Consider the following 25,753-nt stretch of genomic DNA (forward strand, 5'->3'; position numbering starts at 1 on the left):
TGAGACTTTAGGACTATATAGTTAAATATAAAAGCTATTAAATTATGGAATAGGCTTCCAAATGAAATAGTGGAATCCCCATCACAAGAGATTAAGTAGTGGTTTTGAAAACACACACACACACACACACACACACCCCCACACACACCCCCAACCACCCACCCATCTGTCATGGATGGGCTAGGTGTACTTGATCCAACTTCTTTGAGTGGGAAACAGTGTTGTAGGAGAAAGAGGATTTAGATATCTAACAGCATAGTATCTTGAAGATTATTCTGTACTCAACTCATTTTTATTAGGCAGAATGAGTAACTTCTGTGGTGCAGACTGGTCCAGAAAAGCCCAGTTTTGAAAGAGCAGTATGACTCCATTCAAAGTAATTGAGTTGTATCTTTGATTTTTAGAGTCAAGTTTTCACTCTAATTGTCCATTAACTTTGGGTACCCACACAGACACCTAGAACATGATTCTCATGAGTATTGAGCAACTACAATTCCATTAAGGTCTTTAAGAGCTGAGCATCCAAAGCTTCCAGTCAGGCCTCATGTAGCCCTGTTGGCCACACAAGGAAAGTGATGCTCATGAAATTGAAGGTATTTGCCTCAGTTTTCCTGGGATAGTCATGTAATCTAGGGCTGGCAGTGTGTTCCAGAACTGTTCTGAAGTCACCACAAGTTAAAGATTAATGAAACCTCTAGGAAGGTTCATCCCCTACTATGTTTAATTGCTTACTTCAATTTCAGGTAGTCTAAAAATTTAGACAAAAAGAAGGGAGGGGGCTAGAAACCACTACAGGAGACTCACAAGCCATCCAGGTTGTGTTTTTGTGACTTACGGCACTAAAAGATTTGGGTAAGTGGCTTTTAGGAGGCTAAGCACTGAAGATAATTCACAAACTTTTGTTGAGGGTCCTCCACAAATGATACCTTCAGAAAGGTAGGTACACTTGTTTGACTTTTTTTTTTTTAACTGGCTTATTTAAGAAAATTTAAAATACAAAATTGGAGGCTTTAGGGTGCAGATTGGCCTAGGCCAGTTGCATTAGAGGCCTAATCATATACTGAGTGTAAACAAGTGAATCGGGGGGCCCCGATGGTGCCCCTAACTCTCCGTCCCCAGTTCCCCTCACCTGGCAAATTGCCGTCCAGCGTCCCAATCAATTACCCTGATGGCCTGAGGGGCCTCCTTGCCGTCAGAGGTCGTCTTACCTCCCATAGTGGGGATAGGGGGTCCAGGCCCGCCCCCTCTGACGGACCCCAGCCCAGGGCCCTAAGGACACACACTCGCATCGTCCGGTCCGGCTGGCGGGGTGTCTGCCGTAACACGCCAGCCCGCAGGCTCTCTGCCTGCCCTGGGCTGCTTCTTCTCCCCGCCAGTCCACTGTACCTGCGCCGGCAGCTTACCCCCTCGCTCTGGGTCTCATCCGCTGCGATGCATCATGGGAGGGTTCTCTCTGGGCTCCCCCCTTTACCAGTGCTGCTGGGGGTTTAAATGCCCAGGCTGCTTGGCGCGGGAGGGGGCTCCGCCCTCCGTGCATGCGTCTACTTCCAGCTGTGTGGCGAGGGTACGTGGTGACATCACCCCCTTGATCAGTCCTGTCCGGGTGTCTCGCCGTGGCGGCTGCCCAGGAACAGCCGGCGCACCACCGACCGACGGGCACTAGGGCCGCTTGGTCTGCCACTCACGGGGCAGCCGGCTCAGGGGCGCCCAGCTTCCGCCCGAGCGCCACCGCTTGCAGCGCAGATGTCTCTGGAGCGTCCGGCTCCGGCCCGAGTGCCGCCGTGTATGCGGCTTCCACGGGGACCAGAGTGCGGGGTGCCTCTGCCCCGTCACACTGAGTCAGAAGAATTCTGAATTACTAGGGAAAGTGAGCTTTTTCTAGAGTAGGAAGTCACAGCCCTGGTTAAGCCCTTCCAGTTTCTAGACACTGGTCAGGCTAATCACATTTAGGTAGATCCCACCTACTAAGCCCATGATGGATATAAAATCCCATTTAAATCAAATAACTGTTTAAGCAGGGTGGGAGGCTGCTCCAGCCAGGCATCTGCTTAACTAGTAACCATCAGCTGGTAAGGGTGAGGCTTACTGTTTAACCAATGACATCCCGAGGACCCACATGCTTTTATGCCTTCCTGAGTCTGACCAGAGTCCAAGCACCATTTCTAGGTACTCAGAATTCAGATTCAGTTTCTAGAGAGCTCCATTCTGAGAAATGAGACCAGTACTATCTAAGTAGCTAGACCCCAACACTAGAAATGAAGAGCCTGAGAGAACTGGTGCTATAGTACAATTAGTAGGCTACAATTAGTAGGCTCCAACTCTGTAAGTACTTAGTTTGCTCTAACTCATGTGTCCCTGAAAAGAAACTGAAGTCAGGCTTTGCAAGAGGCGTTTTTAAAACAATTGTGGCAAATATATTTTTGAAAAATCTATTTCTAATTTTTAGCTACTCAATTCAGCACAAAGGGTATTATTCATTTTGCTAATGTTGAGTGTGCTATCGCTACTTTTCCCAGGGCTCTAAAAAGCCTCGTCTGTAAATTTCATATAACAAGATGCTGTTACTTAATAAGCTACAGCATAAGTCAGCATCCTCAGAAGCATGATTATTTAACAGAAGACACATACCAAATATTCTGATTTAAACTTTTATTTTTATAAACACATCCAGTGTGGTAAATAACTGTCGTTTATTCCATGGAAAGAGAAGTTGCTTTACAGGCAATATTCCATCTCAAGTCTGCAAGAAAAGGAATAGAACAATGAAATATTAGAATGCACATTCCCTCTTCCAATATCAATATTCAAGTAGTGTTTGAGGCCAAGAACTTTATACACAGAGTCTTTGACAGAAGCTGGCCTATGCACTTCAACACTGCATTTCTTGGATACTATAAAACAGGTACATAAAAGCCAAGAGGGATAATTAAATTGGGTATGACAATTTCATAGTTATTCCTGTGCTAAGTACAATAAACTTGTTTGCTTAGTGTATCTTCCAGAAAGGAATCCAGTCTTGATTTGGCTACACAGACATGAAGAATCTACTCCTTCCCATAATAATTTGTTCCAGTGGTTAGTCACTCACTGAAGTATTGCCAGTTTGAGCTCGTCTATGACGCCACTGGTTATCACTATCCCTTCTCTGCAGGGAAAAGAAGCCTTTTAGTATCCTGCATTTCTCTTCCTCCAAGGGAGAAATTTATACTAATCAAGTCACTTATCAAACTTGATAACTAAAACAGTGTGAACTCCTTTTGTAGCTCTGTAAAGCATGTATCTAGCCCTTGAATAATTCATATATTTTCTGTTTCCTCTCCAATGATTTGGTACCTTTTTAAAAATTGCAGAAACTAGGAATGGATGCAATACTCCTGTGTCAATTCCTTACACAAAGGGGCAGAAGGAAGTAGGGTGGACATCACTCCTCTCCCCCTTCTCCAATCCCTAAGACTTATAAACAGAGAAACATTGCATTAGCCCTTTTTGCCACAGCAGGACATTGGGAGCTCACATTGAACTGCTTGTCCATCCTAAATCTTTTCTAGTCACTGCTTTTCAAAAATTCATTCCCTACTCATTCCTTGATTATAATCTTGCATTTGGCTGTATTAAAATACTATGAACACATGTGCCCAGCTTACCAAGTGACTGCCCTTTCATTTATCATGCCCACAATCTGTGTGTCAAATGTCACAACTGATCTGATACACTTCCAGATAAAGATAAAATACTAAACAATATCAGGCATAGTAGCAAAACACGCAGCACTCCATTGACAATGAACAGGCCTCAAAAGTAGTTAACTATTAAAACCATGTAATACGCACTTTGATATTCTACAATGCAGGTTTAATCCAAATATAATTCTGTATTACAATAAGCTGTTTAGAGCACCTGCCATATTTGTTGGTTATATAGAACCTAGCACAATAAAGCTCAGCTCTGAGACTAAAGCTCCTATCTCCACCACAGAAGTTAGTAATATTAAGTTAATACTATTTGGCCACGTCTAGACTGGCATGATTTTCCACAAATGCTTTTAACTGAAAAGTTCTTCCATTAAACGCATTTGCGGAAAAGAACATCTAGATTGGTATGGACACTTTTACGCAAAGCACTTTTTGCACAAGAAAGCCCCGATCGCCATTCTCACCATCGGGGCTTTTTTGCGCAAAACAGTCCTGAGCTGTCTACACTGGCCCTCTTGTACAAAAGAATTTGTGCAAGAGGGCTTTTTCCATGAATGGCAGCAGCATAGTATTTGCGCAAGAACACTGACAATCTTACATTATATCGCCAGTGTTCTTGTGCAAATTCAAATGGCCAGGGTAGACAGCTGACAAGTTTTTCCGCAAAAGCAAGTGCTTTTGCGGAAAAATTGCCAGTCTAGATGCAGCCTATAAGAATTACAGTTATGCAATTACATTTATCAAATAAGCTTGTCAAGCTCTTTTTATACTCATGATGACCATGCCTATTTTCCATAAACCATGTAGACTAGGCATTATATTCCCCCACCCTTTTAGTCTGTCTGAAGCCGCCATTATCCACATCATTGCATTTGCATCTTAAAATCCACTAATACAATGGTGTCAAGCTTGTTGCTTAGTTAGTTGAAGAGCCAATCACGAAACTCTTCTAAAGAGGAAGTGGCAGTGTAAAAGTAGACTGCGGAGAGTCAGGTGATTTTGAATCAACTAAAACAAATTTATTCAATTATTTTTGTATTCTGAGAGTCTAGACCCCTACCAAGAAGCCTGGAGCTTGAAAAAAAAAAAAAAGTTATCCTTTTATAGAAATGTTTAAACTAGATGTAAATGTTGATGAAACCAATCTACTTGCAATACTGTACTGCTGTTAGTAGGTTCTCTTTGGGAGCAATTTAAGTGCTTTTAGTCTAAGAGGGAGATAGTGAAACAATAAGTATGGGGCAGAGAGGAGATTTGCTAAGGTAATATCTTAGGCTTATAAAACTCAATTTATTTTGCTGAAGAAAATATTAAGAAGTGACTTAGTCAAAGTACTTTTATGGGGAAAAAGTTTAATAACCACTCTTCAACCTAGCAAAGAAAGGTGTAACAATCCAATGGATGAATGCTGAAGCAAATCAAATTAAGACTAAACGAGGTATACATTTTAAATTAATCTATTGAAAAAACTCATCAAGTTGTAATGGAGACTCCACCATTTTAAGATCAAGTTTGGATTTTTCTTCTTGAGTGAGGCTCCAAGAATTATTTTTGGGAGAGAAGGAGGAAGAGTTCTCTGGCCCGTATTATGAAAGCCAGATCAGGTGAACAGACTTCAAAGCTTGTTTCTTAAATGGCCAAGTTTGTTTTACCTAAGGAACAGAATGTTTGTCATTTGCATTCTAGCAGATATACTTTGTAGTTAACATTCTTGATGTGACACTTATCTGAAAACACTGATGGTATCATATTTAATCATCCTGGTTTGTTCCTGTGTGCCACAATACCCCAATAAATGGTATGCAAGAGCAGTGTGATAATAGGATACACTCTTTTGACTTGGAGCAATGCTGTCACTTTTGATAAAAAAGATTGTATTCTCTGCACAGAATATTCTCTACACTGAATTATACACACAACTAGAATATCTAAAAGTGAAACAATACAGGTAAGTTTAATTTTTAGGCTTTATAAGTAGCTCAGCTTGTTCATCTCCTTTAACAGAGGTGAAAGGAATAGCTAGAATTGGTTACCTTGTTACAGAATTAAAGGTTGTCCTCTATTTCTTGAGCAGCTGGTGCCTTACTACAATAAAAGGCAAGGTAAATCCACTTCCGAAGAACACTGCCATTAATCCTAGTAGCCGCCATTTGTTTTCTACAGAAAATGGAATATTCTAGAAAAAAAAAGTATGTTCACAATATGTTATCAAGGGAATCATCGTATTGATGAGCCGGACAAAGGTATGTTTACTTTTTTTCCAGACACTTCATCTAATACTTTGTGCATCTACCTTTATAAACAGCAAAACTTAGACACTGAATGAAATCTTGACAGGTAGCTTGAAGGGAGAAAGAAATAGCTAATTAACATGTGAACTTGATATTTTAATTAGCTAAGCTCCTGGGAAAAGAGGGGGAGAATACGGGCTAACCAAGCCGTTTGCTAAATGTCCCGAGGTTGATGTTCTAACAGCCGATGGCTCTACTTGGAAAGGGCAGTGCAAGCTGGTACATCAGAAAGCGTTTACAGTATCATCGCTTCTCTCATACTGTTGTGTTCACATCATTTGTACCACCGGAGGAGGAGGAGGAGCTGGGAAGAGGGAAGGCAGAGGTCGGCCAAGGGCACCGCACCCGTATCACTGCGGGACCTCGTCATGGCTGCTGGCAGAGGCCGGCGGGAGGCGGAAGAGGCCTCGCAGTGGTCGCTCTTTCCGTGCTTTGAATGCTGGACCCAGCTCTGACTTGTCTGCGGCCACGGAGGGGACCAGACACCCCCTCGTACGGGGCGGGGGCAGAACTCGCCTCCTGGGACCGGCCACCGCGCCAGCGGCAGGGCCTGTAGCCGGGCACAGGGCGCAGAGTCCCCCGGGGCGCCCTATTCGGCCACAGCCCAGGGGCTGTTTAAACGCGCCTTGGCCGGGAAGCGCCGCTCCCCGCAGGCCTCGGGGCCAGGCCGCGCGCGGGGTGAGGGGCCAGTCCCAGCGCTGTTACCTTTCCCGGCCCATCCTCGTAGTGGGACCTGCGGATGGCCGAGGTGGCGAACCGGCGGACACTGGCACCCAACATGGCGCCGGAGCGGGCAGGCGCGCGACTGAGTGTAGACCCCGCTCTCTCCTTCACGACCTTCCTTACTACGTCGAAGGCGCTCTGCGTGAACAGCGGCACCGCGCGCCTTATGGGACACAATGCGGGACGGTGGCCGCCGAGTTCCCGCTGCCCCGCGGCAGCTTGGGAACTGTAGTTCCAGGAGCCACTAGACTTGCGGAGAAGTCATGTGACTCAAGCGCAAGCGGCGCGACATACAGTCCCTGCCTTTCAATAGGGAGCGGGCTAGCGTGGAATTCAACAGCCTGCGTGCGATTTTCCTGCCCGCCCGCTCCCTTCCAGGTCAACAGGCTGCGCCCCCATCACAGGGAGACGTTCTAGGACTGGCTATGAAGCAAGCTGTGGCATCACCTCCCGAGAGCGCTGCGGAGGTCAACGGGGGTTCTGGGCCACTAGGCTCCAGCGTTGCTAATGCTTGGCTCAACGCCTGCAACAAAAGGTCCTGGAGTCATGTGATTAGTCAAGGCTATCCGCTTTCATTACAAAGACCTAAAAACCAAGTACAATATAACAGAATCAGAGAGAAAAGCTGGAATATGTGACCAAAGCGCACTCTACAGTCTCCAAAACGAGAAGCCAAAATGAGCGTTGTTAAAACAAAAACCTTTCAACTTCACAGAAATGTATGTGAATCTGGTATTGTTTGTAAGACAGTGAGTGGTAAAAGGATGCATAATGGACATAAGGTTCAAGCCCACCATAAGTTTACACATTGAACATATCTATGCTGACCATAGGGCCCAGAAAATCCAGGATAGTCTTTAATTTCAGTTTCCTGTCCTGATGCCCCATAAAACACTGAAAATGTCCCGGAAATGGCAGCACAGCTAGAAGCAGCTCCATGCTGCTGTTTCCCCTCCTTCCTCTTTTGGGGAATACAGGTTGTGATGGACTAGGCCAGGTCTGGGCACGGTGGTGGGCGTCCGCTCAGGGTGAATTGCTCAGACTCGGGGCTCTTTACAGTCCCAGACCGGGGACCTTCCTAAATAGGCCACAAACCAGTCACACCAAGCGCTTCAGCTGCCTATCTGGCCAGCCTGAAGCCTCACAAGCAAAACCCCTCTGACACCCCAGCTCTTCCTGTGCCCCAGTCAGCCCCAGACCTAACACACAGGTGAGGGGTTATAGAACCTAATCTCACCTACCCCGAACGGGTTCTTTCGGTCCCAAGAAACCAGCCACAGTTCCCAGGTCAATTTACACTGTGGATCTTACCCACACAACCACACTGAGCCAATCCTTTAGAATCTAAAATCTAAGGCTATGTCTACACTCAGGGCTTTTTGCGCAATTATGGCCGTTCTTGCACAAGAATCCGAAGAGAGTCCACACTGCCCGCCTGCTCTTGTGCAAGGAAATTTACAGTATGGCGGGGTAAGAGACGGCTTCTTGCGCAAGAGCTATGCTCTTTTTTAATAGGTGTAAGCTCTCCTGGGCAGGAGCTGTTGCGCAAGAGGGCAGTGTGGATGCTGGCAGGGATTTCTTGCACAAGAAAGCACAACTCACACATGGCAGTATGGATGTGTTCTTGCACAAAAGTTCTTGCACAAGAAGCCGCAAGTGTAGACATAGACTAAAGACATAGCCGCAAGTGTAGACATAGCCTAAAGAAAGAAAAGCATGAGAGTAAGGTTGTTAAAGAAAATACATTACATGCATCAAATCAAGTTCTGAATGCAGGCTCTTAGCAGAGATGTTATAAACTGCTGTCTTAAAAGTCTCTGGTGTACATCTTATGTCAGGATGGGTCCATGGTTCTTCCCGGCTTGTTGTTCCCTGCAAGGCTGCATCTGGGATCAGGAGCTCAACTGGAGGGTGCCACATGGCACTTATATATCTCCCCTGGCATCTTCCTGGCCAGAGAGAGTCACATGGTCCAACGACCTATCCCTGTGTCCCATGCTGGCAGCCCTTCGGCCTTGGCTGGTTTGCAGGTATCAGTCACATTCCTCAAGTGTGTATTGGCACATAGAGCTTCATTGTCTCCTTGCTAATTATCATAGCCATTGGCTGAGCATTCCTGGCCCATCACTCAGCCACAGACAGATAATTTTTCAGCATCCATACAGAGTACATGTTTATAACTCCACATACAGAAATTATACAAGTACATGAATAGCACACAGAATCAGTAGAACAGAAGCTTTCATGTGACACCTCACATGGTCCCATTTGTATACATTTTGGGGTAAATACCCCCATGGGTGCAGCAGTGATTTGGCTGCTCCCTTTAAAATTCAGTAATGTGACACAGGTGTTCAGGGAATTTTCAGTAGATTTTTCCTGCTGCCCTGGAACCTAGCCAATAAGAGCAGTGGGAGACAGTGCCTGACCTCTGGCCCTCTGCTGCTCTGGCAGGCAGGTAGTTCTCTTGGGAGCCATACAAGCAAAGAAGCAGCAGGTAAGTGTCCCCCCCCCCTCCCCCGCAGCTGCCCTTTAAACTTAGTAAGAGCCATGTGGGTCATCTTAGATTTAAAAGGCAGAGCTGCTCTGGAGGGTGCCAGCTGAGCTTGAAATCAGCTGATCCTGTTTTGTGCAAAGCACTGGCTCTGCCCTTTAAATCTAAGAAGCCATGTGGCTCTTACTCAATTTAAAAGGCAGAGCCAGTGCTCTGCACCAACCCTTCCGGTGGCAGGTGGGGATGGCTAAATGAGATCAGGGCTGTGGCTAATGTGTCCCTATTTTTGCTTCAAAAAATATGGTCACTGTAAACATACCACTAAAATCAATAAAACCGGATATGCATATCCGAGGGCAGAATTTGGCCCATATTTTCTAGAAGTAAATCAGTTACAATGACTGGAGTAAAACAGGAGGCTAATGTACATTTGAGACACAAATTAAGAAGATATGAAGGGTGATGTCAGCCCTAAATATGCGGCTAGATCTAACTCAGTTTTAGGTGTGGACCATGTCTGAGACATAAAACCAAATGTTGCGCACTAGTAACTTACTAAAGCAGTTCTGAATGCAAACCTCCCCAAACTTAAACGTGATGAAGTCTGGAACTTTGGTTTAGGTATGTGTCCTGAGGTACACTCTCTCTTCAAGCTTCCTCCTGGGGCAATGACCCACATCACCATCACAGGTTGTATTGAAATAACATAATTTAGCTCTAACATTCCTTTTACCAGTGTCCAGGGCCAACAGTTCTCTCCCCTCTACTATTGCATAACCTGCTTTGTGGTGGTTTTTCACTGTACTTAGATGTTGTGCTCCACACATGTAGCTGCATCTCAGTGATTATGTATGTAGATAAGCAAAACCTTAAAATTTTGGATTTGGATTTTAGTCAGTCTTTACTCAGGCAAACTTTTTGAAATAAAAACATTAGGTAATGCATTAAAACATCAACATTTGGTTATAATTAGTAGACTGTACTGATAGTCTTTGGGATCAAAGTTGCCATATAAATGTAAAAGTTGATGAAGATAATATGATAAGGTAGATAACTTTTAAAAAAAATTTCCTTCAGATAATAAGATCGAATGATGATATTTTTATGCACTGGAGTTGCTGTAGTAGTGTTGAGTGGTATATCCAGTATGTTTCTACACTTTTTTTAAACTAATGTCTTTTTTTCACCTGTGTGGGAGCCTGAAATTTCATGATTGTTTAGAAAAAGTTTTCACTAAGAATCCACTGGCTTAGTCTTTTGTGCCACTGGACTTCTTACTTCCTACTAAGTTTACATGCAATCTAGGACTAAATTTGCCAAGTCGTCAATTCTAAATGCTCTATCAAATTTGTTGAGCTATTTGTCATCATACACACTCACCCATTAGGCTTAGGTTCTACCTAAACATTCCAAAAGGTGAAAGGCATGAGTCACCTTTTAAATACAGAAAAATCATGTGATCTGTAACAAAAAACACTAAGTAGTTTAAAGGAACAAGATGGGTAAGGTAATATCTTTTATTCAATCAATTTCTGTTTGTGAGTGAGGCAAGCTTTGAGCTAAAGCTAGCAGAAGTAAAAGTAAAAGTAAAAGATATTACCTCACCCATCTTGTGTCTCTAATATCCTGGGACCAACATGGCTACAATAACACTGTATATAAGTAGTCTAATACATTTAACTGTTGAAAGTGAGACCTAGACATGCGCCCAAAAACATAGAGGCAAAGGTATACAGGTGGATATGATAGAAATATAGTTAAACTTTTAATCCCCATTCCAATTTTTTATGTCTACCATTCTTAACTCAGCTAAAAAAACATTAATTGCTCAAATTTTCCAGACTGTTTCATCTTTAATATACTATCTGAATGTGACTATGACTTACTGAGAGATTCTTTCAGTTATTGCATTCTGTACGCCTACTCAGTGTTTGTTCAAAGAGAACATTTATTTTTCTGAACCTTAATACACAAAGAAAAATATGGATAATGAAAAAGCCTGAGGACTAAAGTAAATCAGACTAATTGTATTTTTTTCAGATCTTAATGAAAGAAAAAAGGCATAAAGGTTAATGGGCACTACAGCAGAGCACCTAGAACCACCTACTGCTATTCATTTCCAAGAAGGACCAGTCACTGAATATAATCAGTCAAGAGATGGGTGCATATGTGGTAACTTTTTCACCCATTTTGTTTGATAAAAGAGTAAGAAAACAATTTTTGGAAGATATTACAGTTTCATGTGGTTCAATTCAGATTCATAGAGCAGATGAAAATACTTTTATTCAAATCAACCAAAAATGTTTTTATTGTGTTATATAGACTGTGACATAGCATGACATAAACAACACCCAAAGAATGTTATTTACCTTATAAGGCATCTCCCATATGTGCTGGGAAGTTAAAATGTTTGGTGAATTACCTTTCTCCACTTACCATGTACTGCATATTAAAATGAAGTATGATATTTGGCACGATGAACCACTCTTAATTGGATATTAACCACAATTGTGTAATTATTATATACCAATTAATGAGGGAGAAGAAGCTAATGAGGAGCTACAAGAACAGTCATATACATGGATAGTAATTAAATATTTCTATTAAAACTCTGTTGATTAGCAGTAATCTGAAAATGGGATACTATACAGTCACTGGAGTTGTGCTGCTAATTCCACAGGTGAAAATCATATCTTTTCACTGTGGAAATTTAACAACTTATATGTGGTTCCCTCTCTCTAAAAATCTAATACTCGAGTCTTCTCATCAAAACTCAATGTCAAGGCTCCATAGCCAGAGGATAGCATCTGTATCCAGGTAGTCTGTGTGTTCTAAACCACCCTCTAGATATCAAGGTGAACACTCTTCCACCATATGACAGGGCACTTGCCCTGCACTAGCTTTTAAGGGCAAAATCCCAGCCTTGAGTGAGGGATGAGAGCAAAGCCCCAGCTGAGGCAGCTGTTGCTAATGAGGGCCCAGCTGAGGGTATATAAATAAGGGCTCCTGGAGGAAGAGGAGAACTTACTGCTGATCTGAACAGAGGGAAGGAGGAATGTGGTTACTAGGGAAGCAAAGCAGTGCTAGGGTAGGAATGTTGGGCTGGTGAAGCCATGGCTAAGCTAGTTCCCAGGCTATAGGGCCTGAAGCAAGGACTGAAACCACTAGGGCTGCAGAGAGGCAGCCATGGTAGGCAGGGGCAACAGGTCCACACCTCTTTGCCAGTGATGAGTGGCCATTACAGACTGCAGTTTGCCCCTGAGGCAGGGGCTAGATGAAAACTGGCAGTGGGTCACTGAGGCAAGGGGGATACAGGGGAACTGGGTGTTACCTGGGAGAAGAATTGGGTACCCCTGGGGAGGGGAGGCATGTGAAGCTGGCATGCAAAGCAAGATGAACACCTATTCCCGAAAGGGGGCTCAGACACTGGCATGGGCACTGCTGAAAAGCAGCGTCCTGAAGAGGATGCGATGGTCGAAGAATGACATGGGTCTGGACTAGAGAGGGCAGTGAGAATACAGAGAGACACCAGCTAGAGGGAGGTGCTCAGTGAGTCAATGAGCTAATTGCCAGGGCTACTGTTTGGAGGTGCCATGGTGGTGAGTCTGCCCCAGGACACACCCGTTGGGTTATTATTTGCAATACCACCTCACAACGACGGTGTAGAGAGGAAATCAGGCCCATTCAATGTGCAGTGACAGCAACTCTGGATTAGCCAGGGAGTATTCTGTTGAATCGGACTCAGGATCTGTGATCAAGTGGAAAAGGAGGCAATTGCAATGGTAAATTCTCAAATTTTACTTAGGCTATGTCTGAACTGCAGAGTTTTTGCCCAAAACTTGAGGATTGTCCACACTACAAGCATGTTCTTGTGCAAGAAAAAGTACAGTCGATTGTCAGAAGACAGGGCGTTTTGTGCAAAAGTTATTCCTCTTTCTATCATATTTCCCCTTAGTCTCCTCTTTTGTAAACTGAAAAGTCCAAGTCTTTTTAATCTCTCTTCGTATGAGACCCGTTTCAAACCCCTAAACATTTTTGTTGTACTTTTCTGAAGTTTTACCAATGCCAGTATATCTTTTTTTTTTTTTTTTTTTTTTTCCGAGAAGGGGTAACCACATCTGTATGCAGTATTCAAGATGTAGGCCTACCATGGTTTTATATAGAGGCAATAAGATATTCTGTGTCTTATTCTCTATCCCTTTTTTAAATGATTCCTAACATTCTATTTGCTTCTTTTGACTGCCGCTGCACAGAGTGAATGTTTTCAGAGAACTATCCACAATGATACTCAAGATTTCTTTCCTGAGTAATTGTAGCCAAATTAGTCCCTACCATATTGTATGTATAGTTGGGATTATTTTTTCCAATGTATATTACTTTACATTTATCGATATTAAATTTCATTTGCCATTTTATTGCCCAATCACTTAGTTTGGTGAGATCTTTTTGAAGTTCTTAACAGTCTGCTTTGGTCTTAACTATCTTGAGCAGTTTGGTATCCTCTCCAAATTTTGCCACCTCACTGTTTATCCCTTTCTCTAGATCATCTACAAATAAATTAAGTAGGCTTGATCCCAGTACAGACCCTTGGGGGATACCACTAGTTACCTCTCTCCATTCTGAAAATTTACCATTTATTGCTACTCTTTGTTTCCTGTCTTTTAACCAATGATCAATCCACGAGAGGACCTTCTCTCTTAACCCATGACAACTTATTTTACTTAAGAGCCTTTGGTGAGGGACTTTGTCAAAGGCTGAATGGAAATCTAAGTATACTATATCCAGTTGATCTCCATTGTCCACATATTTTTTGATCCCTCCCCCCCTCCCCCCAAAGAACTCTACTAGATTGGTAAGGTATGATTTCCCTTTACAGAAACCATGTTGACTTTCCCCCAACAAATTATATTCATCTACGTGTCTGACAATTTTATTCTTTACTAAAGTTTCAACTAATGTGACCGAACTTGCCTGTCTGTAATTGCCAGGCTTGTCTCTAGAGCCTTTTTAAAATATTGCTGTCCTATTAGCTATCTTCACAGAGAGGAAGAATGGTATTCTGGCACAACTTAGGTATAGTGAATGGAGGGAGGGGGGAGGAGGGAGGTACATGGATTTCACACTGAGATGTTTAACCAAACAGCAAATTAAAGAAAAATAACCTGATCATGACTAAATATACATTTTCCCCTCTACTCACAATCTGTACTGATCCATACTTCAAGGCCCAGTCCATACCCGGGCCCAATATGTCTTGTAGGTATGGTAATTCTGCTTTCTCAAGCTGCTAACTTAGAACTCATACAGGGGCTATGTCTAAACTACACCCCTCTTCATTTTTTGAGGAGTACAGGATCTTTCGAAATGGGGCATTTATTTCATCAATGAGATCACTGACCTGAATATACATTAATCACACAAATAAAGTTTGAAGGATCAGACCCTGAGAAGAAAAAAAAACCCACAAAGCAAAGGAAATCATGCATATTTTTAGAGTGTATAAAATGAATGATGCCAATGTGAAAGTGAGCAGAGCACAATTTAACATCAATGCTTTCAGCTACAAAAGCTTTAGTTTTGGAAATTTATCCAAACAAGACTTGTGCTCAAACTTAATGAGGAAATATTTCAAAAATTGCTCTTTCAAAATATGCTCATATAAATGATTATTTATGAATAATGGGGGATTTTAATTATCCCTGTATTGACTGGATTCATGTCACCTCAGGAAGAGAAGCAGAGATAAAATTTCTCAATGGCTTAAATGACTGCTTCTTGGAGCAGCTGGTACAGGAACCCAGAAGGAGAGGGGCAATTCTCGATTTAGTCCTGAGTGGAGTGCAGGATCAGGTCCAGGATATAACCGTTACCGGACCGCTTGGGAATAGTGACCATAATATAATAACATTCAACATTCCTGTGGTGGGAAGAATACCTCAGCAGTCCAGCACCTGGCATTTAATTTCAAAAAGGGGAATTACACAAAAATGAGGAGGTTAGTTAAACAGAAATTAAAAGGCACAGTGACTAGAGCCAAATCCCTGAAAGCTGCATGGAAACTTTTTAAAGACACCATAATAGAGACCCAACTTAAATGTATACCCCAAATTAAAAAACATAGCAAGAGAACTAAAAAAGAGTCACCGTGGCTTAACCACCATGTAAAAGAAGCAGTGAGGGACAAAAAGGTATCTTTTAAGAAGTGGAAGTCCAATCCTAGTGAGATGAATAGAAAGGAACATAAACACTGTCAAATCAAGTGTAAAAATGTAATAAGAAAAGCAAAAAAAGATTTTGAGGAACAGCTAGCCAAAAACTCAAAAAGAAATAACAAAATGTTTTTTAAGTACATTAGAAGCAGGAAGCCTACTAAAAAACCTGTGGGTCCCCTAGATGATCGAGCTATAAAAGGAGCAATCAAGGACGATAAAGCCATTGCGAAGAAACTAAATGATTTCTTTGCTTCAGTCTTCACGGCTGAGGACATTGGGGAGATTCCTGAATCTGCACCGTCCTTTTTGGGTGATGAATCTGAGGAACTGTCCTGGATTGACGTGTCATTCGAGGTGGTTTTGGAACAAATAGAAAAACTTAATGTTAACAAATCTCCGGGACCAGATGGCATTCATCCAAGGGTTCTAAAGGAACCAAAATGGGAAATCGCTGAGCTATTATCTGTGGTTTGTAACCTATCCTTTAAATCGGCTTCCGTACCTGATGACTAGAAGGTAGCCAACGTGACACCAATATTTAAAAAGGGCTGTAGAGGCAATCCTGGCAATTACAAACCGGTAAGTCTAACTTCAGTACCGGACAAATTAGTCGAAACAATAGTAAAAAATAAAATTGTGAAGCATGTAGAAGAACATAATTTATTGGACAAAAGTCAACATGGTTTCTGTAAAGGTAAATCCTGTCTTACTAATCTGTTAGAGTTCTTTGAAGGGGTTAACAAACATGCGGACAAGGGGGATCCAGTAGATATAGTATACTTGGATTTTCAGAAAGCCTTTGACAAGGTCCCTCACCAAAGGCTCTTGTGTAAATTACATGGCTATGGGATAAGAGGGAAGGTCCTTTCTTGTATTGAGAACTGGTTAAAAGACAGGAAACAAAGGGTAGGAATAAATGGTAAATTTTCAGATTGGAGAGGGGTAACTAGTGGTGTACCCCAAGGGTCAGTCCTGGGACCAATCCTTTTCAACTTATTCATAAATGATCTGGAGAAAGGGGTAAGCAGTGAGGTAGTAAAGTTTGCAGATGATACAAAACTGTTTAGGATAGTCAAGACAGAAGGAAACTGTGAGGGACTCCAAGAAGATCTCACCAAACTGAGTGATTGGGCAACAAAATGGCAAATGAAATTTAATGTGGATAAGTGTAAAGTAATGCACATCAGGAAAAATAACCTCAACTATACGTACAGTATGATGGGGGCTAATTTGGCTACAACAAATCAGGAAAGAGATCTTGGAGTTATCGTGGACAGTTCTCTGAAAACTTCCACGCAGTGTGCAGCGGCGGTCAAAAAGGCAAATAGGATGCTAGGAATTTTTAAGAAAGGGATAGAAAATAAGACCCAGGATATTTTACTGTCCCTGTATAAAACTATGGTACGCCCACATCTTGAATACTGTGTACAGATGTGGTCTCCTCACCTCAAAAAACATATTTTGGCCTTGGAAAGGGTTCAGAAAAGGGCAACTAAAATGGTTAGGGGTTTGGAATGGGTCCCATATGAGGAGAGGTTAAAGCGACTGGGACTTTTCAGTTTAGAAAAGAGGAGACTGAGGGGGGATATGATAGAGGTATATAAAATCATGAGTGGTGTGGAGAGGGCCGATAAAGAAAAGTTATTTATTAGTTCCCTAAATAGAAGAACTAGAGGACACCAAATGAAATTAATGGGTAGCAGGTTTAAAACTAATAAAAGAAAGTTCTTCTTCACATAGCGTGTAGTCAACCTGTGGAACTCCTTGCCAGAGGAGGCTGTGAAGGCTAGGACTATAATAGAGTTTAAAGAGAATCTAGATAATTTCATGGAGGTTAGGTCTATAAAAGGCTATTAGCCAGGGGATAAAATGATGTCCTTGGCCTCTGTTTGTCAGAGGCTGGAGAGGGATGGCAGGAGACAAATCGCTTGATCGTTGTCTTCGGTCCACCCTCTCTGGGGCACCTGGTGCTGGCCACTGTCGGTAGACAGGATACTGGGCTAGATGGACCTTTGGTCTGACCCAGTACAGCCATTCTTATGTGAAGTCCTAAAGGTTAATTTATTTTCAAAAGATAGAAATGTATACCAAACACAGAGTAAAAATAAATATGCAACAAGAAAACAAATATAGTCCAAACTTATAAACTAAACGAATGGAACAAAATTTTAAAATTAGAAAGGTAGAAAACATTCCTTTCCCTTTAGGTCATTTCGGCTACACATTCACCACCCCTGCTTCTCAGAGGTCAGTGTATGAGAAGCTGAAGTTGTCTATATTATACCAGACATGATATAGGAGGGGTAGGGCTGTAGCCCCTGCTGCCATGCAGAATGCTCACGGGAATATGGAGGTTCTAAAATGGACTGCAAAAGGAGGTGAATATGTAATTCTTTGGCTTGTAGATAAACAAGAGTCTGCAGCATTTATTTGCTGCCTGAAAAGCCTCATTATGCCCTGGTACATCTTTCTTCTTTTTCTGTTGGGACTTGTGGATTTAATTTCCATGCCCTCTGGGCATGATCTGATGCAGCACTGTCTTGCGGGATCTCACTAAACATGTCCTCCCTTGTGTATATTCTCTTCATCGGGGTTAGGCATTCTGCACATGTGGTAAAAGCACTTCTCAATGCTACAATTATAGCAGCTCCGGAAAAAACAGAATTATCACTGTATTTATAGTCACAACAGAAAGTGAAAGATATATTTCAGAACTCCCTTCCCTTATTCCTATACAAGTTTTAAATAAGACATGCTTACTACGCTTCAGCTTTGGAGTGCATCGGCCTAGCTTCAGACCCAGTCATAGTGAGTATCACTCTTCTGCGACAAGGATATGAGAAGGTAAGGAGGGACTTTTTCAGATGCATGAAATGTTGGCTCCTGTCCCTTTTTCCATGGGTAGGAGTACAGGGTAATTGTACTGAGTACTTGCACTGTGTTCCACAAGCAGTGATGATGTTAGCTGGTATATCTGCCTTCAGACAAAGGCACAAAGATCAGCCCGACTTCCTGAATTCCCGGGCCTGTATACCACTAACCAGTTTACTGCAATGGGGCCTACCAAAGGCATCAGAGATCAGCAGGGAAAAGTGTCCTGCAGAGGAAAAAATAAGGCTGACATGCCTAGAAACCTTTGGGAGAGAACTGCAGCGCACTTCTATGACAGTTTTATGGAGATCTCTCATGCAGATGCAAGGACTACCCTTATGTACATAAACAAAGTACCTATATGCCCTCCCCCAATCCTATAGGGAGAATGAAAAGCAGAGTGTACTGTTGTGGCAGTATTTTTCTTGTACAAGAAAAACAATGAAAAATTGATCTCTGCCCTGATAACTTAGGATGGGGTTGGGTCATGAGACATCTTTGCATTTAAACCCTGTAAAGAAAAATGCATGAAAACACTTCCCTGAGGTTCCTTCCCCTTCATTGGGCTTGTCCATGATCAACTGGCAGAACTAGTTAGACTGGGTGGAGTCTTGAGAAGATCTATGACACTTGTGGCATAGAAGTGTCCCTGCCTGCTGTGTTGTCCCTTTCCTCTTCCTCTGCCTTATTCATGGCAAGGGACTATGTCTTAGACTCTTCAGAGTTATCCATGGTGATCTAAGGGGTACTGGTAAGGTCGCCACCAAGTATGGCATGCAGCTCATTTTAAAACTGGTAGGTCTGTGGTTCAGTACCAGATCGATTTTTAGCCTCTCTGGCCTTGTAGTATGCCTTTGCTTTGACGTGGCATTGCTGTTGATCCCAGTCATAGCTCTTTGCCTTAATCACATGTGTAATTATTTTGGTAGATGTCCCTGTTTCTGTGACTGTTCTGTGATTGTGCCTGCACAGCCTCTTCTTCCTGCAGGTCCAGAAGCCCCAATATTGCCTATCTACTCCAGGTAGGAATGCATCTATACTTAGAACCATCGTGGTCAGTAGGGCAATTATGCACAATAAGGGAGATTTGCTAGGAGTGATCCTCAAGCTGGCAATCAAGCAAAGGCATTTCAAAAAAGGGATTTAAAGGGTTGTGGGTGTGGAGGTGGCTTCTAGTCACTGTGATCCTTAAGCAATGCAGATCACAATTTTGACCAGAGTGGTCATTGTCAGGCATTGTGGGACAGTTGCTGGAGAATGTGTGTAAGTGACAACACAGGTCATGTGGTGTTTACACTTGCACTGCATCAGCCTCCATCAGATTGATCGTGATTCGATACTGTTTCAAGAGGTAGTGTTACTGCATTATTAACTAGATTTTTTTTGTTGGTTGGAGACAAATTGGGTATAGATATGTTCACAGATAGGTGAATGCAAGTTGACGTATGTTGATCAAACTTTTTAGTGTAGGCCAGGCCTAGGTTTGAGGATAGAGATCTGATACAAAACCTGAAATAATTCCATTGACTGAATGGATTTTGGATCAGGCCCATATTTGATTTTAGTTATCTTTGGACAGTTAATTTTTGTGTGAGAGAAAAGGGAGAACTTACCTCTGAATTTGTCCACAGTCATTAAATTGGAGAGGAGCCAATTTTTTGGCCAAACTACATTTTTTGGCCAAAATTACTCTATAAATTTTAAATTAAAAACATTAACTTTCCACATATTCACCCTTACTTCTTGATAATGCTCAATAATTAATTAACAATCCCTCTAGCAATAAAAACAACTAGCATTTCTGCAGGGAGGAAGCATGAATTATTTATAAAAACACAACTTTAAAAATAAAAGGAAGCATTTTCAAACTGTTTATCTATAATTTAGAGGACCAACGAAATTACATCTCATTTTACAATTTTTAATCCCTTAAATGATTTTTAAATATCTTGATGGTATTTTTTCTAAACAAATATTTTCTGAATTATAAGCACAATCAAGGACTATCTGCAATAGTAATTTTCTTGTCCTAATGGCAATAAATTGTTCTTTTTTTAAGTAAATATTGTTCTCATTTAGAATTATTTTTCTATAGTTGGCAGACTCTCTATCATCTTCTAGATGCAGCAATTTATATCAATGATTAAGTCAATAGTACTTTATAACTGGGGGCCTGATATAACTCTATCAGAAAGAGACAGCAAAGAGGGGCGGGAAGAGCAAGGAGTACTTCAAAGTGGCAATGCCGCTTGAAGCCTGGGCCCAGAATCCAGGCTCCATGCAGTGCTGCCGCTTTGAAATGCCATATGCAGCCTTGAGCCAGCTCCCTGCGGTGTTTCAAAGTGGCAGCATCGCACCGAACCCAGGATTAGCAGGGGAGTCCCCAGCTGACTCTGGGCTCCATGCAGCACTTTCACCTTTGAAGTGTAGCAACAAAATGCATTGAATACTCGATTAGTCAATTAGTCAATGTTTAACATCCTTAAACCAGAGCCAAACTACATCAAAATTCATAATAAGTGGTCAACAAAGAGCTAATATAAGAATGCCCATTTGCATGACTGAAAATATACAACTTAATATTATTGATAATTGACAAGATGATTAATAATAGCATAAATGAAACATTGTACTCACAAACTTTATTTAATGGGACTTCTGCTGCTACTTCTGGGGGTGAAGTTTGTGGATGTGAGGGTGCAGGAGTCAGGGTTGAGGTGTATGAGGGGCTCAGGGCAGGGGCTGGGGTGTGTGAGAGGTAAAGGAGGCAGGGTAAGATGCTGGGGGTGTGAAGTAGAGTGTGTGCCCGATTACCTTGCCTGACTGGGGCTGGTCTTCTACACCTAGGCAACAGTGGCTGGATGAGAAGGCCGGGCCAGGATCACCATAGGTGGATTGTAGCCTCCCCTCCTCACTGGGGCACAGCAGGAGGGGGGCTGCCGCCAGCCCTTCCTGCGGCCAGATGGGGGCCACGCTGTGGGGCCTGCCCCAGGATTGGGGTCAGGGATAGGATGCTGCAGCCAGATGGGGGCTGGCCTCGATTGGGGCCTTGTTGGCCATTCTACCACAACCAGAACCTGAGCCATGGTCGGGCTGTTTCAACAGTCGCTGAGCCACAGGGTCTGCCCTAGGAGCACAGTGGCTGGGGATGGACTGTGGCAGTCATATGGCAGCTGGAGCCGAGCTACCGCAGACAGATGGAGCCGTCTGCTGCCACCAGCCCTTCTCACTATGCTGGCTGGGAGCCCGCATGCGTCCCCTACAGAGTGTCCTCTGCTGGCCCTTTAAATCAGGGCTACTCAACTTTGGAAGCCCCAGGGGCCCACAGTGATACTCACAATATATGCTGAGGGCCACAACTTAAGTGTGGTTGCATATACATGCAAATATATGCAAATAGCTTCTTTCCCATTGACAGGCATGAATGCAAAGATTAAGTAAGGCAAGACTGCCCAACATGCAGGCCCCATTTAAGTCAGTTCTGCTGATATTAATAAAATGCAATATTTACCCAATTTCCACCCATATGACAGCACTTTAAATGAGCAATGACAGTCCAGGAATTTAACTACTAAAACGCATATAAACAGAAGACAATTGTATTGATCACTTTTTTGTTTTGGTTCCCACCCACAAGACCTGTGTAAATCCAAAACACACCGCGGGCTGCGTGTTGAGTAGGCCTACTTTCAATGCTCCAGCTGATCCATTTTTCATGTCTTTAAAATTTTGAATTAATTTTTCATTTTAACTTAAAATTTTGCATATATTTTGGGAATGACAAAGAGCAGTGGTTCTCAGGAAAAAAAGAAAACCTCTGAAAACCTCCAACCCTCACTGATGTGGCTCCCAACAGAGACACTTTGCTCCCCCGCTGCTGCAGCATCATGGGGGAGTGGGAGGCACAGAGAGGACTGAGGTTCAAGGCCTCAGGCCACATTAACTCTTCTGGGGTTCCAGGGTAAGTGGATTTTGTGAGTCCGCCTAGGCTCTCGGGTGGGGTAAAAATGAATTTAGTGTTCAGGACAGCGCTGCCAGAGAGCAGATATCACGTTACTGGATTCTGAGGGGAGCAGCCAGATCACTGGTGCACCCATAGGTGGGGGGTGTTGGCCCTAAAAATGGTATAAAAGGGGCCATGTGGGGTGTTGAATAGAAGCTTATTGTCTGCTAATCCTATGTACGCTAGTCATGTGATTGTATAATGCCTGTGTGTGTAGTTAGGAGTCTGTAATCCGTGTAGATTCTGAATATTTCTCTCCATGTGGGTGAGCAGTGGGCAGGTTCCGGCCTATGGCCATGCTAATCAGCGAGGCCCTGTGGGACAATGGCACTCAATGGGCCAGGACACACCTAAAGATGAGTGGTGACTCATACCTAAGGGCTACCAGCAGGGAACACAGGAATAGGCCGTGGGCCAGGTGACCTGCTGTAGCCAGGAAGAGACCAGGAAGGAGAGATAAATAGGCCATGTGGTGGACTCCATCTTGGTCTTCAGCTCAGCACTTCATCCCAGAGGCAGCAATGCAGGGATCAAAGAGCCAGAAAGAACTGTGGACCCATCCTGATGCTAGGATGTGCAACAAGGACTTTTAAACCAGCAACTGTAACAGCTCTGCTAGAACCTGCATCGAGAACTGGGAGATTCGATGCATGTAATGTACTATTCCTTTAACAACCTTACTCTCATGCTTTTCTTTCTCGTGGTAATAAACCTTTAGTTGTTAGATGCTAAAGGATTGGCTCAGAGTGATTTGTGGGTAAGGTCCAGAGGGTAAATTGACCAGGGATCTGTGGCTGGTTTCTTGGACAGAACTTGTTCGGGGTAGGTAGGATTGGGTGCTAGGACCCCCCCCCCCCCCCCCCCGGTGTATGAGGCCTGGGGCCATCTGGGGCACGGATATTGCTGGGGGGTCAGAGGGGTTTTGCTTGTGAGGCTTCAGGCAGGCAGCTGAAGCGCTCTGTGGGACTGGTTTGTGGCCTGTTTGGAGAGGTCACCAGCCTGGGGGCTGCAAGGAGCCCCGAAGTTGAGCAATTTGCCCTAAGCAGACACCCTCAGCTGTGCCCAGACACGGCCCAGTCCGTCACAGTAGGATAGGAATGGGAGTGCAGGATCAGGGTGGGAGATGGGGTGCAGGAGGGCTGAAAGGGTGAGGTCTGGGTGGAAGGTAGAGTGCAGAAGCTGGCTGGGATTAGGGTGTCTGGCCAAGGGTTAGGGGGGAGGAGCAAGGGAGAACCATATGAACGGCCATACTGGGCCAGACCAAAGATCCATCTAGCTCAATATCCTGTCTGCCCACAGTGGCCAATACCAGATGCCCCAGAGGGAACACAACAGGTAATCATCATGTGATCCCTCTTCTGTCATCCATCTCCAGACAAATAGAGGCTAGGGTCACCATTCTTAACCAGCCTGGCTAATAGCCATTGATGGACCTAACCTCCATGAATCTATCTAGCTCTTTTTTGAACCCTGTTAAAGTCCTAGTCTTCACAACTTCCTCTGGCAAGGAGTTCCACAGGTTGACTGTTCGCTGAGTGAAGAAAAACTTTGTTTTGTTTGTTTTTAAACCTGCTGCCTCTTAATTTCATTTGGTGACCCCTAGTTCTTATATTGAGGGAATAAGTAACTAACTTTTCCTTATTCACTTTTTCCATACCAGTCATGATTTTATAGACCTCTATCATATCCCCCCTTAGTCTTCTCTTTGCTAAGCTGAAAGTCCAAGTCTTTTTAATATCTCTTCATATGGGACCTGTTCCAACCCCCTAATAATTTTTGTTGCCCTTTTCTGAACTTTTTCCAATGCCAATATATCTTTTTTGAGACGAGTCAACCACACCTATATGCAGCATTCAAGATGTGGGTATACCATTGCTTTATATAGAGGCAGTAAGATATCCTCTATCTCTTTTTAAATGATTCCTAACATTCTGTTTAATTTTTTGACTGCCGCTGCATACTGAGTGGATATTTTCAGAGAACTATTCACAATGACTCCAAGTTCTCTCTCTTGAGTAGCTGTAGCTAAATTAGTCCCCATTATATTGTATTTTTAGTTGGGATTATTTTTTCCAATGTGTATTACATTACATTTATCAATATTCAATTTCATTTGCCATTTTGTTGCTCACTCACTTAGTTTGGTGAGATCTTTTTGAAGCTCTTCACAGTCTACTTTGGTCTTACCTATCTTGAGCAGTTTGGTATCATCTGCAAATTTGCCCACCTCACTGTTTATTCCTTTCTCTAGATCATTTACAAATAAATCAAATAGGATTGGTCCCAGTACAGATTGTTCGGGGACCTCATTAGTTACTTCTCTCCACTCTGAAAACTTACCATTTATTCCTACCCTTTGTTTCCCATATTTAAACCAGTTATCAATCTATGAAAGGACCTTCCCTCTCATCCCATGATAACTTGGGAGGGTGGAGGAACAAGGAAGGGTGCAGGAGTAGGCTTAGGGTAGGATAGGGTCTTTGGGCACCATGAGGGTGTAGGAGCAGGCTGGAGTAGGGTGTCTGGCCAGGGGGAAGGTGCAGGAGCAGGCTCGGGGTGCACTGTCTCAGTTTTGGGGGAGGGGCACTTATTTGCTTTTGCATCTTGCATTGCTCCCAGATACTGTGTCCCAGGCTCAGCCTCCTGCTGCTCCCATTGGCCGCAATACAGCTAATGGAAAAGCCACCGGGCAGTGCGTCCATGCTCTGCTATTTCCCCAGGGGAGGCAGAGAGGCAGCACGCAGAGCTGCTTCTGTCTCCGCTTCTTCCCTGATCATGCAGCAAGTCTTGGGGCTTTCTCCTGTACTCTCACACCATGAAGCTAGCTCTGGCACTCCAATCTTGTGGGGTGAGGGTAGCTGTGAGGTTGGAACATCAGCATAGGATTCTTGTTCTGCAGGGAAGAGAGGGGAGGAGGGTGAGCTACAAGCCATACTGACCCATATTTGACTCACAAGCCATAAACTGCTGACCCCTGCAGTATACTCTTTATGCAATCTTCTGTTTCCTGTAACTTTCTGTGGAGACAGAAATAAAGCAGTCACAGGTTGCAGTTACACAGAGCTGTAGAGATATTTGTTGCCTCGCTGTCCTGTTCCTAATAAAGGGTTTGACACCAGTCTACTCATCAATAAATAATCCCAAGAAGCAGCTGCACTGTTGCCCAGGGAGTCAGTCCATATATGCCACGTGGACATTATTGGGGAATTTTATGGGTCAATTCTTAAGGTACCAAAAGGTCAGGAGTTCAGCTTAGCAGCTATAGCCTTTGGAATCTCCTTCTCTCCCACTTAAATTTCTTTCTTACAACAGATCCTCTGCCTATGGCTGTTTTCCTGAGGAGCTGGCCATTGGTCAGAAATTCCCATCCCACTCTCTGGCATTTTCAGGGAGAACTAGCAAGTTAGTCTGTCCTTCCTGTGGTGTTTTTGCGGGGATATCTCCACTAATTCAAAAGCAGCCCTGAC

At 43.3% G+C, this 25,753-nt stretch overlaps 1 protein-coding gene and 1 non-coding gene across 3 annotated transcripts; both read right to left on the reverse strand.

The window, feature by feature from the left end:
* Positions 1-2,634: 2,634 nt before the first annotated feature.
* On the reverse strand, positions 2,635-6,862 carry COX7C (cytochrome c oxidase subunit 7C). Of its 2 annotated transcripts, XR_012904824.1 has the most exons (4): positions 6,689-6,862; positions 5,726-5,868; positions 3,334-3,453; positions 2,635-2,740 (listed from the first exon to the last, which is right to left on the reverse strand). XR_012904824.1 is itself a non-coding variant. In XM_075932190.1 (3 exons), the coding sequence occupies exons 1-2, from the start codon at positions 6,761-6,763 to the stop codon at positions 5,752-5,754; spliced, it is 192 nt and encodes a 63-aa protein (XP_075788305.1). In that variant the 5' UTR covers positions 6,764-6,858; the 3' UTR covers positions 2,635-2,740; positions 5,726-5,751. The 2 variants fall into 2 exon arrangements, 1 of the variants encoding a protein (XP_075788305.1); XM_075932190.1 differs by lacking the exon at positions 3,334-3,453 and having other exon boundaries at positions 6,689-6,858.
* Positions 6,204-6,267, reverse strand: LOC112546972 (small nucleolar RNA Z39). Its single transcript, XR_003090704.1, has one exon. It is a non-coding gene; the product is annotated as a small nucleolar RNA Z39 (small nucleolar RNA).
* Positions 6,863-25,753: the final 18,891 nt, after the last annotated feature.

This window comes from Pelodiscus sinensis, chromosome 6 (assembly GCF_049634645.1).
Source record: "Pelodiscus sinensis isolate JC-2024 chromosome 6, ASM4963464v1, whole genome shotgun sequence".
Classification (NCBI taxonomy): Eukaryota; Metazoa; Chordata; order Testudines; family Trionychidae; genus Pelodiscus; species Pelodiscus sinensis.

Excerpts from the sequence above, each read along its gene's own strand:
- COX7C (XM_075932190.1), bottom strand. The coding sequence starts at position 6,763 with ATGTTGGGTGCCAGTGTCCGCCGGTTCGCCACCTCGGCCATCCGCAGG. Across the intron at positions 5,869-6,688 it reads ACGAGGATGGGCCGGGAAAG|AATATTCCATTTTCTGTAGA; the intron begins GTAACAGCGCTG and ends TTTTTTTTCTAG.